At 46.9% G+C, this 13605-nt stretch overlaps 1 protein-coding gene across 3 annotated transcripts in view; it reads right to left on the reverse strand.

Annotated features, from left to right (window-relative positions):
• TBC1D17 (TBC1 domain family member 17) overlaps positions 1–13605 on the reverse strand; it is a 125835-nt gene that overhangs the window by 94591 nt on the left and 17639 nt on the right. For all 3 annotated transcript variants that reach the window (XM_063942546.1, XM_063942545.1, XM_063942547.1), the window contains exon 3: positions 9295–9369. In XM_063942546.1, coding sequence (XP_063798616.1) covers positions 9295–9369 — 75 coding nt within the window. The remainder of the gene's footprint in view (positions 1–9294; positions 9370–13605) is intronic.

Here is a 13605-nt window from a genome sequence, read left to right on the forward strand (position 1 = left end):
GTCCAGGGATACCATATAGTCTTCGGGTTCCATGGCCAGCACTATAGAGCGCAGAGTTTCCATACGGAATTTGGATACTCTCACAAACTTGTTCAAGGATTTGAGGTTGAGTATAGGCCAGAAGGACCCATTTGGCTTCGAATAGTATTCCCTGCCTCTCTGAGACAGAGGTACCGGCACTACCACTCCTGTATCAAGGAGGGATTGTACAACCAAGTGTAGAGCTTTCGCTTTGACTGATCCGCAGGGATAACCGTTGTGCAAAACTGGCGAGGGGACGTCTCTTGAAAGAGGTCGTGTACCCGTGAGAGACAACTTCTCACACCCAGGCATCCGAAGTGGTCATTAACCAGGCCTGGGTAAACTGCAAAAGTCGGCCTCCCACCCTGGGGTCCCCCAGGGGGAGGCCCGCCCCATCATGCAGCAGGCCTGTCTTGTTTGGAAGCAGGCTGATGGGCAGCCCAGGATTGTTTAGATTTAGGCTTAGTGGTTTTGGAAGCACGAGCCTGTCGCAGATACGCCTGACCCTTTGCTTTTCCTGGAGGTCGAAAGGAACGAAAGGTGGTACTCTTAGCCTTCGGAACAGAAGGATTAGTATTTGGGAGACATGCAGTTTTGGCAGTAGCCAAGTCAGTTACAATCTCTTAAAAGGGAGCACCTCCAAGGTCTTTTTGGAGTCCAGGTCCACCTTCCAGGACCTCAACCACATAATTCGACGAGCCAGGATGGACATAGTAGATGCCTTGGCCGCCATTACACCTGCATCTACATTTAAGCTCTTTAAAGTGACATACAATCCGACCCTACCCTGCTATGCACCAACATTGAGGATCGGAATAGAAAAAAACCTGACAGAATATATAGTAAAGTCAGCAATCGCACTAGCAGTCAGTCACATGTTATACATTAGTATAATAAGCAATATGGGCACATCAGCAACTACAAATACATTTCAAGTATGTGGGAGAACATATTACTGAATCATGTTTAAACAGATCTACCGTATTCAGACGCATAGCAAAAAAAACAACAGTAATAGTATACAGACTCATATGCAATAGACACTTATCTAACTATTCATACTCAAAAGGTAGCTAGAGACTTAGTGCTGCATTACCCATACTCAGTAGAGTGGGATACAGGGAGACTCATCCCGCTTCCAGGAATGATCAATACATTTGCAAAGGCTGAGTGGATCCAGCCGCTACTAGTGTACACTGCTGCTCCGTGAACCTATAGTGAACACAGACGCACCAGTCACACAGCCGCCTATGCTGCGACTGGGTCCCCTTCGTATATAGCGTCTCAGACGGAAGCGGGAAAACAGTTTATGGCGGGAGACTCGGAGGAAACTGGTCATGAACCAGGGGAGGGGCGACCAGGAGAGCGTCTGCCTACCCACTGCTGACATCAACCCTAGGGATCGTGGCCTCATACTATTCCTGGAGCCTATGATCCGTAAGGCCTAGCGCTGGTGCACCCAAGGTGGCAGCTGCATCAGCGACTGTTTGGTAGTCTCCTCCCAAAACAGTGCGGCTGTGTCCGTATTCCCCTTCTAAGCGGAACCGATGCATTACCTTCTCCCCGTGCTCCGGCCACAGCCTGGTAACGTCTGCTGGACATGCTAGTATATCCGACACAGACGCCCGCCGAAACAGCACTGTACTCGTGGGTAAGCGCTGTCGCGACCCGGCGGAGAGTTGTTGGAGTGACTCTTTCTAAGGTACGTATAAGTCGCTTTTTATAAAGTTCACTCAAGAAAAAATAGTAAGACTATAAAAATAAAATAAGAAAGCTTATGGCTGCTAAAAAACCAGCAGCCCTCTGACCATGGTCCAGCTCCTGCCGCACCAAACAAAAAACTGATTTGCCTGAGCCAGGAGGCGGGAATATATGGACGAGTCCGTTGCATGCTGGGAGGGCGAAAAGCTTTGTCCGATTGATGCAAATCCGCTGTGGCTTCACCATATCCCAATGTTATCCTGTGGACCCTGCCAGAGAAATACCTAATACATGACATAAAATAAGATTTTACTTACCGATAAATCTATTTCTCGTAGTCCGTAGTGGATGCTGGGGACTCCGTCAGGACCAAGGGGATATAGCGGCTCCGCAGGAGACAGGGCACAATAATAAAAGCTTTAGGATCAGGTGGTGTGCACTGGCTCCTCCCCCTATGACCCTCCTCCAAGCCTCAGTTAGGATACTGTGCCCGGACGAGCGTGCATAATAAGGAAGGATATTGAATCCCGGGTAAGACTCATACCAGCCACACCAATCACACCGTACAACCTGTGATCTGAACCCAGTTAACAGTATGATAACAACGAAGGAGCCTCTGAAAAGATGGCTCACAACAAGAATAACCCGATTTTTGTAACAATAACTATGTACAAGTATTGCAGACAATCCGCACTTGGGATGGGCGCCCAGCATCCACTACGGACTACGAGAAATAGATTTATCGGTAAGTAAAATCTTATTTTCTCTGACGTCCTAGTGGATGCTGGGGACTCCGTCAGGACCATGGGGATTATACCAAAGCTCCCAAACGGGCGGGAGAGTGCGGATGACCCTGCAGCACCGAATGGGAGTACTCCATGTCCTCCTCAGCCAGGGTATCAAATTTGTAGAATTTAGCAAACGTGTTTTCCCCTGACCAAGTAACTGCTCGGCAAAGTTGTAAAGCCGAGACCCCTCGGGCAGTCGCCCAAGATGAGCCCCCTTCCTTTTGGAATGGGCTTTTACCGATTTTGGCTGTGGCAGGCCTGCCACAGAATGTGTAAACTGAATTGTATTACAAATCCAGCGAGCAATCGTCTGCTTAGAAGCAGGAGCACCCATCTTGTTGGGTGCATACAGGCTAAACAGCGAGTCAGATTTTCTGACTCCAGCCTTCCTGGAAACATATTTTTCAGGGCCCTGACAACGTCAAGTAACTTGGAGTCCTCCAAGTCCCTAGTACCCGCAGGTACCACAATAGGTTGGTTCATGTGAAAAACAGAAAACACCTTAAGGAGAAATTGAGGACGAGTCCTCAATTCTGCCCTGTCAGAATGAAAAATTAAGTAAGGGCTTTATATATGATAAAGCCGCCAATTCTGACACACGCCTGGCTGAAGCCAGGGCTAATAGCATCGTCACCTTCCATGTGAGATATTTTAAGTCCACAGTGGTGAGTGGTTCAAACCAATGTGACTTTAGGAAACTCAAAACAACATTGAGATCCCAAGGTGCCACTGGGGCACAAAAGGAGGCTGTATATGCAGTACCCCTTTTACAAACATCTGAACGTCAGGCACTAAAGCCAGTTCTTTCTGGAAGAAATTCGACAGGGCCGAAATTTGAACCTTAATGGACCCTAATTTTAGGCCCATACACAGTCCTGTTTTCAGGAAATGTAGGAAACGACCCAGTTGGAATTCCTCTGTAGGGGCCTTCTTGGCCTCACACCACGCAACATATCTTCGCCAAATGCGGTGAAAATGTTTTGCGGTTACATCCTTCCTGTCTTCGACCAGGGTAGGGATGACTTCATCTGGAATGCCCTTTCAGGATCCGGCGTTCAACCGCCATGCCGTCAAACGCGGCCGCGGTAAGTCTTGGAACAGACAAGGCCCCTGCTGGAGCAGGTCCTTTCTTAAAGGTAGAGGCCACGGGTCTTCCGTGAACATCTCTTGAAGTTTCGGGTACCAAGTCCTTCTTGGCCAATCCGGAACCACGAGTATCATTCTTACTCATCGCCCTCTTATGATTCTCAGTACTTTTTGTATGAGAGGCATAGGAGGGAACACATACTCTGACTGGTACATCCACAGTGTTACCAGAGCGTCCACCGCTATTGCCTGAGGGTCCCTTGACCTGGCGCAATATCTAGTTTTTTGTTCAGACGGGACGCCATCGTGTCCACCTTTGGTTTTTCACAACGGTTTACAATCATGTGGAAGACTTCCCGATGAAGTCCCCACTCTCCCGGGTGGAGGTCATGCCTGCTGAGGAAGTCTGCTTCCCAGTTTTCCACTCCCGGAATGAACACTGCTGAGAGTGTTATCACATGATTTTTCGCCCAGCGAAGAATCCTTGCAGTTTCTGTTTCCCTCCTGCTTCTTGTGCCGCCCTGTCTGTTTACGTGGGCGACTGCCGTGATGTTGTCCCACTGGATCAATACCGGCTGACCTTGAAGCAGAGGTCTTGCTAAGCTTAGAGCATTGTAAATTGCCCTTAGCTCCAGTATATTTATGTGGAGAGAAGTCTCCAGACTCGATCACACTCTCTGGAAATTTTTTCCTTGTGTGACTGCTCCCCAGCCACTCAGGCTGGCATCCGTGGTCACCAGGACCCAGTCCTGAATGCCGAATCTGCGGCCCTTTCATAGATGAGCACTCTGCAGCCACCGCAGAAGAAACACCCTTGTCCTTGGAGACAGGGTTATCCGCTGATGCATCTGAAGATGCGATCCGGACCATTTTTCCAGCAGATCCCACGTAAAGGTTCTTGCGTGAAATCTACCGAATGGGATCGCTTTGTAAGAAACCACCATTTTTCACAGGATCCTTGTGCAATGATGCACTGATACTTTTCCTGGTTTTAGGAGGTTCCTGACTAGCTCGGATAACTCCCTGGCTTTCTTCTCCGGGAGAAAACATCCTTTTCTGGACTGTGTCCAGAATCATCCTAGGAACAGTAGACGTGTCGTCGGAAAAAACTGCGATTTTGGAATATTTAGAATCCACTCGTGCTGTCGTAGAACTACTTAAGATAGTGCTACTCCGACCTCCAACTGTTCTCTGGACCTTGCCCTTATCAGGAAAGCGTCCATATTTCTTTTAAGAAGAATCATCATTTCGGCCATTACCTTGGTAAAGACCCGGGGTGCCGTGGACAATCCAAACGGCAGCGTCTGAACGGATAGTGACAGTTCTGTACCACGAACCTGAGGTACCCTTGGTGAGAAGGGCAAATTTGGACATGTAGGTAAGCGTCCCTGATATCCAGTGACACCATATCGTCCCCTTCTTCCTGGTTCGCTATCACTGCTCTGAGTGACTCCATCTTGATTTGAACGCTTGTATGTAAGTGTTCAAATATTTCAGATCTCACCTAGCCGTCTGGCTTCAGTACCACAATATAGTGTGGAATAATACCCCTTCCCTTGTTGTAGAAGGGGTACTTTGATTATCACCTGCTGGGAATACAGCCTGTGAATTGTTCCCAATACTGCCTCCCTGTCGGAGGGAGACGTTGGTAATGCAGACTTCAGGAACTTGTGAGGGGGAGACGTCTCGAATTTCCAATGTACACCTGGGATACTACGTGTAGGATCCAGGAGTCCACTTGTGAGTGAGCCCACTGCGTGCTGAAACTCTTGAGATGACCCCCTACCGCACCTGAGTCCGCTTGTACGGCCCCAGCGTCATGCTGCGGACTTGGCAGAAGCTGTGGAGGGCTTCTGTTCCTGGGAATGGGCTGCCTGCTGCAGTCTTCTTCCCTTTCCTCTACCCCTGGGCAGATATGACTGGCCCTTTTGCCCGCCTGCCCTTATGGGGACGAAAGGACTGAGACTGAAAAGACTGTGTCCTTTTCTGCTGAAATGTGACTTGGGGTAACAAAAGGTGGATTTTTCAGCTGTTGCCATGGCCACCAGGTCCGATGGACCGCCCCTTTATACGGCAATACTTCCATGTGCCGTCTGGAATCTGCATCACCTGACCACTGTCGTCTGGCAGATATGGACATCACATTTACTCTTGATGCCAGAATGCAAATATCCCTCTGCGCATCTCGCATATATAGAAATGCATCCTTAAAATGCTCTATAGTCAATAAAATCTTGTCCCTGTCAAGGGTATCAATATTTTCAGTCAGGAAATCCGACCAAGCCCCCTCAGCGCTGCACATCCAGGCTGAGGCGATTGCTGGTCGTAGTATAACACCAGTATATGTGTATATACTTTTAGGATATTTTTCAGCTTCCTATCAGCTGGCTCCTTGAGGGCTGCCGTATCTGGAGACGGTAACGCCACTTGTTTTTATAAGCGTGTGAGCGCCTTATTCACCCTAAGGTGTGTTTCCCAACTCGCCCTAACTTCTGGCGGGAAAGGGTATACCGCCAATAATTTTCTATCGGAGGAAACCCACGTATCATCACACACTTCATTTAATTTATCTGATTCAGGAAAAACTACAAGTAGTTTATTCACACCCTACATAATACCCTTATTTGTGGTACTTGTAGTATCAGAAATATGTAACACCTCCTTTATTGCCTTTAACATGAAACGTGTGGCCCTAAAGGAAAATACGTTTGTTTCTTCACCGTCGACACTGGAGTCAGTGTCCGTGTCTGTGTCGACCGACTGAGGTAAATGGGCGTTTTTACAAGCCCCTGACTGTGTCTGAGACGCCTGGACAGGTACTAATTTGTTTGCCGGCCGTCTCATGTCGTCAACCGACCTTGCAGCGTGTTGACATTATCACGTAATTCCTAAATAAGCCATCCATTCCAGTGTCGACTCCCTAGAGAGTGACATCACCAATACAGGCAATTTGCTCCGCCTCCTCACCAACATCGTCCTCCTACATGTCGACACACACGTACCGACACACAGCACACACACAGGGAATGCTCTGACAGAGGACAGGACCCCACTAGCCCTTTGGGGAGACAGAGGGAGAGTTTGCCAGCACACACCAAAAACGCTATAATTATACAGGGACAACCCCTTATACAAGTGTTTTCCCTTATAGCATTTTTATATATGTAATCATATCGCCAAATAAGTGCCCCCCCTCTCTGTTTTAACCCTGTTTCTGTAGTGCAGTGCAGGGGAGAGCCTGGGAGCCTTCCTCACAGCAGAGCTGAGCAGGAAAATGGCGCCGTGTGCTGAGGAGAATAGGCCCCGCCCCCTTTTCGGCGGGCTCTTCTCCCGGAGTTTGTGAGATCTGGCAGGGGTTAAATACATCCATATAGCCTCAAGGGCTATATGTGATGTATTTTAGCCATAAAAAGGTATTATACATTGCTGCCCAGGGCGCCCCCCCCAGCGCCCTGCACCCTCAGTGACAGTTGGTGACTGTTGGTGAAGTGTGCTGACAACAATGGCGCACAGCTGCAGTGCTGTGCGCTACCTTATGAAGACTGAAAGTCTTCTGCCGCCTGTTTCTGGACCTCTGGACCTCTTCAACTTCGGCATCTGCAAGGGGGGTCGGCGGCACGGCTCCGGGACGAACCCCAGGGTGAGACCTGTGTTCCGACTCCCTCTGGAGCTAATGGTGTCCAGTAGCCTAAGAAGCAAATCCATCCTGCACGCAGGTGAGTTTTCTTCTCTCCCCTAAGTCCCTCATAGCAGTGAGCCTGTTGCCAGCAGGACTCACTGAAAATAAAAAACCTAACTTAAACTTTTATTCTAAGCAGCTCAGGAGAGCCACCTAGATTGCACCCTTCTCGTCGGGCACAAAAATCTAACTGAGGCTTGGAGGAGGGTCATAGGGGGAGGAGCCAGTGCACACCACCTGATCCTAAAGCTTTTATTATTGTGCCCTGTCTCCTGCGGAGCCGCTATATCCCCTTGGTCCTGACGGAGTCCCCAGCATCCACTAGGACGTCAGAGAAAAGCCCTGTTACAGTTAAAATGAATCTTAATTAGTCACATTGGGGCAGATGTATAAAGCCTGGAGGAGTGATAAAGCAGTGATCAGTGCAAGGTGATAACGCACCAGCCAATCAGCTCCAATATGTAAATTTATAGTTAGGAGCCGATTGGCAGGTGCGTTATCACCTTGCACTTATCACTGCTTTATCACTTCTCCAGGCTTAATACATCTGCCCCAATATTCTCATCAAATTCTTCTGGATTTGCCTAATGTTCCATCCTAAATCAAGTGATTTAAATTAAGGTTCGCTTATTTCTTTGACTAAAGCTGGGTACACACTAGACGATAAATCGGAATGGTTTGCTGCTTATCTGAATCGACGCGACAATAGCCAATGTGTACGCACTATCGAACACTCCGTGCCTCATTTGTTGCATCTTCTCATTGGACTGCAAGGCAGTCAGATCAGAAGATATCGTGAAGGATTTTGATCATATCATCTAGTGTGTACGGCCTACCTACATATATACTTGATATATCGTTAACGCCCAAACTACTGAACGACGCAAGTTACTGTATATCGTTTGGTCGTTTGTAAGATTGCACATTGTGAATGCACTCTATCGTTTGTCAGGGAGTTCAAGAAAAACCTGGATGACAATCGAGTCGTTTCAACATCGTGTAGTGTGTACCCAGCTTAACCAGTAGTTCCTGAAAAGGTCACCCAGAAGCAGCACTTTGTGGAGAAATATGGCAGTTCCTGACTGAAATATAGATCCAGAACAAAACTGATCGGATTTAGTAGTAGTAAGCTGTAATGTTCACTCACCCAAAAACTCAGATCCACATGTGTGAGGAGATCGGCCAAACAAACTAGTGGAACTCCCATAAGACAGGATTGTTAGGCCTGAGTGCCTCACCAAATTATAAAGAAGGGAGATTACTTAAACATTATAGCCAAATTGGAAAACGTATGTAACATCTCTGATGACCAGACGTCTGTGCCAGATTTGTATCTAACTAATTTATCACCATAAACATCCTTGGCTGCGGATGTCGTGATAAAATCGCCCAAACTCGCACTGCGATAATTGATTATATCGCAGGGATGTATCAATTATCGCATGCAGGGACAGAGCTTGCGAGCACGCTCTGTCCCTGCGATGAAAGTCCGCAGCATCATCGGGGTATTTTTCGTAAAAAATACCCCGATGTCCTGCTGGGTATGCGCCGCCCCCGCAGACATCACCACTACCGCCGTCGACTCCCCCCCCCCCCCGCTCTGCCGCAGCTTCCCCCAGCAGGATATTATACCTACCAGTCGAGGGAGCCGGTCCACGCTGCTCCTGCTGGGCTGCCAGGCGTCGGATCCTGTGTGCTGCAGTGACACCCGGTGCTGTAAAGTGCGCTGCCGAATTGCAGCATCACTTTACTGCACCGGGGTCACAGCGCAGCATATGGGGGACCTGGCGCCCAGCGGAACAGCGGACACCGGCTCCCTGGACTGGTAAGTATGGTTGATTTTTATTTATTTTTTTACACTTTGATCAGCTTGTGAGTCCATTGGACAGACTTGAACTGTAAGTCACTATTTTCTTGTTTTGTTTATTTGTAATTGGGCGCTCCGGATCCCTTTTGGCGCCATATAAATAAATGATAATAATGATACTAATAATATGGATAACAGATATTCCCCCTTACTTTCTTAGAGTAATGAATCTGTGTGGTATCACCATCATCTCCTATCGGGGTCCACTGCAGAATCACATCTGAAGCCTGAAGAAGATACAGATGGTTAGATCTACTACAGCAAGAAGCAAGCACACATTTTTATGGCATAATATTCAGTAAAATGAAGGAAATCTGATGCAAATTACTTTCCAGCTAGTCACAGAAATGCCCGGGAGCTTAGTATAAATGATCTGCATATGGTACACCAAATTACAGGATAGTGGACACTATTCTTTGTAAATAACCTTTTCTACTTAGGTATGGTTTGCTTTCAGCAAGTAAATGATAAATTAAACTCCTGGCTCTAAATAAATACAAAGACTACAAACGCCACAAACTTGTGCAGAAATAGCTACAGTCAATGCGACTTTACTGGGGCACGCGATTCTCACTTCCTCCCTAAATGCCACTTTCTCTATTATTGCAGAAGTTTAGTTCATCGTACAACACAGTAGTTTGCACACGTCTTTTTACTTAGCGAAGACATTCACATTTACTTGAAGATTTATTTTAAGTATGCTTCCAGCTCCGCATAACTTTACCTTGTTGGCTTGCTTGCGTGCTCCCTCCTACATTTATAATACATATACAGGTTGAGTATCCCATATCCAAATATTCCGAAATACGGAATATTCCAAAATACGGACTTTTTTGAGTGAGAGGGAGATAGTGAAACCTTTGTTTTTTGATGGCTCAATGTACACAAATTTGTTTAATACACAAAGTTATTAAAAATATTGTATTAAATGACCTTCAGGCTGTGTGTATAAGGTGTATATAAAACATAAATGAGTTGTGTGAATGTAGACACACTTTGTTTAATGCACAAAGTTATAAAAAATATTGGCTAAAATGACCTTCAGGCTGTGTGTATAAGGTGTATATGAAACATAAATGCATTCTGTGCTTATATTTAAGTCCCATCACCATGATATCTCATTATGGTATGCAATTATTCCAAAATACGGAAAAATCCCATATCCAAAATACCTCTGGTCCCAAGCATTTTGGATAAGGGATACTCAACCTGTACTGCTTTATGTATGCTTTTCATGCCATTTACTGATACCATAGGTTTATTTTTTTACTGTTTACTTTTGCTGCCCTTGAATAGGATACTGGCCAGTGATTAAAGTATCAGCAATGAATAGTGCACAGTACAGCTATTAAATATGCCTGATTGTGAGTAATGCTGCCACCCACACACACACCTATCATCTATGCAGCGTTTCCCAGATTTTCTGGCCCTGACGGAAATTATGATCCGTCGGTGTATCGGGGGAAATTAATTTAAAAATGCCTGATTCCCTGATCCTGACCAAAAACGGTCAAGATCGTGATCTTTAAACATGTTTAATATCACAAATTCCCCAACCTGGCCGTCGGGGGATCAGGGCATTGCCCCAATATATCGCAGATGTATGGGGCCATAAACTAAAGGGCCGTATTCACAGCCCGATTTGGGGAGAGATGTGTGCTGAGCGAACCGCTCAGCACATATCCCCCCCCCCCCCCGCTCAGCACAGCGTGATGTGTGCTGAGCGTGCGGGGAGAGACGGGGGGGCCGCAAATTTCACCCAGTGTATCGCTATCGCTGTGGGAGGTACACAAGGAGAGATCACTGCTTAAAATCTAAGCAATCTAGTCAGATTGCTTAGATTTTAAGCAGTTATCGCTCCGTGAGTATCCCCCTTAACTGTGTTGTGCTGTAGAAAGCGACACAAGATTTTACCAGTGCGAGTTTCAACTCTGTGCTCTGCAAACATGTTTCAGATGCATTATATATCAAAATGCTATTAGAAATATTGAGTATCGGGAATTCTCTTCAGCTTCCAGCACCCGTATTAAGATAGTCTTTCATATAGCTAGACACGTTATTTATTATTTATTTATTTTATTATTTATTTATTACCAGTTATATATATTGCGCACACATATTCCGCAGCGCTTTACAGAGAATATTTGCCCATTCACATCAGTCCCTGCTCCAGTGGAGCTTACACTCTATATTCCCTACCACATGTACACACAGACACATTCAATCTAGGGTTAATTTTGTTGGGAGCCAATTAACCTGCCAGTATATTTTTGGGATTGTGGGAGGAAACCGGAGTACCCGGAGGAAACCCACGCAAGTACGGGGAGAATATACAAACTCTGCACAGTTAGGGCCATGGTGGGAATGGAACCCATAACCTCAGTGCTGTGAGGCAGTAATGCTAACCATTACACCATCCGTACTGCCCGGGAAAAACACGTGAGCTGGGAATGCAGAGATTGTCTTAACCCCCCTCCCCCTCCCCCTCATTTTTCCCTCCAGTACGTTGAAACAGTGAATCTATTTAGATTGGATCTGAACACATACTAGCCATTCTATTTACAGTAACCTTGAAAAGGATAATAATGCCAGATATACTTTTCTTAATACCCCTTAAACTTGGGACTGTATTCATAACAACCTTCCTGTATTGTCCAGCAAATAAGGAAACTTGTGGCTTCAAATGACAGCCGTAAGGTGCAGTCCAGATGATCAGGATATCTCTACCAACATGCCAGTGTATCTATCTTTACTAGGGCAAGCTTCTACTGCTGCATCACTACTTACTAACTGATCTCAGAGGGGCACAATCACTTTTCTCACAACAGACAAGAATCCAATGCAGACCAAGACCATGAACACCATCCCCTGTAAACAGAAATAAGGGGATTCCTTTAACAGCTAAGATTATTAGGCATTTATAATATAATTATAGCCTCTAAAGAGGGGTAGACATGGAGAGATCCGTGCTTAATTTCTAACGGACTAGACTGCTTAGAAATTAAGCACGGATCTCTCCGTGTGTATGCCCCATAGCGATAGGACCGCACATCGCTATCACCGGTACTAGATTGGCCTAGGGGGTAATTCAGATCTGATCGTCGGGCTGCATTTTTTGCTGCCCCGTGATCAGATAGTCGCCGCCTACAGGGGGAGGAGGAAAGCCTGTGCAAATGTGCGATCGCTTCTTTTGCAGAGCTGCACAAAAGTCAGTTTGTGCCGTCTCTGCGCAGCCCAGGACTTACTCAGCCGCCGCGATGTAATCCTGCTGATCGGGGCCGGAGCGGACGTCAGACACCCTCCCTCAAAACGCCCGAGACCGCCTGCGTTTTTCTGGACACTCCTGGAAAACGGTCAGTTGCCACCCACAAACGGCCTCTTTCTGCCAATCACCTTGCGAACGCCCGTGCGTTTGGATTTTTTGCACCATCCCATCGCTAGGCGTTGATGCCTGCCCCTGTTGTGCGACGCGCCGGCGCATAGCAGTGCATACGCAGTTCAGGTCTCATCACCCGCTGTGCGAAAACGCACAGCAGCGATCAGATCTGAATTACCCTCCTAGTTAGATCGCTCATTTCACCGATGTGTCCTGAGCGTTCGTGCTAGATCGCTCAGCACACATCTCTGGGAGAAATCTCCCCGTGTGTGCGGCCCTTAAGACTCCCCAGGATTTTCTTGATAATAGCTCTGATTCTGATCTACTCTCAACAGCCGGTCGTCTACATCAAGTACAATAAAGCTTGCTCCATGGTACAGGCCGGAGGCTACAATACTCATGAGCAAGACACACATGACACGGAATGGAATTGGAACAGTTTTACTGTCTGAGTTGTGTTTATTGTTCTCAAAAATGTTTGACTGCTTAGGTGCAGAGGCACAAGCATATGATACATCTCCTTCAGATCTAATGCGACCATAAAGCATCTCTGCTTCATTTTTTTTGGTGGTCTGGATCAGCAGCATTTTATACAGACTTTTTGAATAGGCATTTTCAACTTCCGTCCACCTCCCATTCTGGTACTTGTCGATGCAGAAAAAGCTCTATGGTGCTTTAGACCTGAAACCTGTACTCTGGGGCTAATCCCATTTGTAAGGCATTGTACAGCCTCAGGGAGGCAGCTGTACATTTCTGTACAAATGAAATGCAAATGCATCAGAAGGCGTCTGTAGATCTACATCTGTGAGATCTGAGTGCTGCATCAGAGGACGCAACCTCAGGTCACCGTCGCGACTATCAATTGCGATTCGTGATGTTAGCAAACCGTGGTCAGTCTGTGTAAGACGAAGCTTACTCAGATTGGCCGCAAAATCCAGACCGCCAGGTCCAGGAAGGAGTCGACCCAAGGTAAAATGCTGCAAACTCTGTGCAGGGCCCAACATGCCCGTTTTGAAGAACGGTGTGGGTTTCCGCACACCCACAAACGTCGGATTTGTACGTAACCATCAGGTTTGCGTACAAATCC

This window comes from Pseudophryne corroboree, chromosome 10, assembly GCF_028390025.1.
Source record: "Pseudophryne corroboree isolate aPseCor3 chromosome 10, aPseCor3.hap2, whole genome shotgun sequence".
NCBI lineage: Eukaryota > Metazoa > Chordata > Amphibia > Anura > Myobatrachidae > Pseudophryne > Pseudophryne corroboree.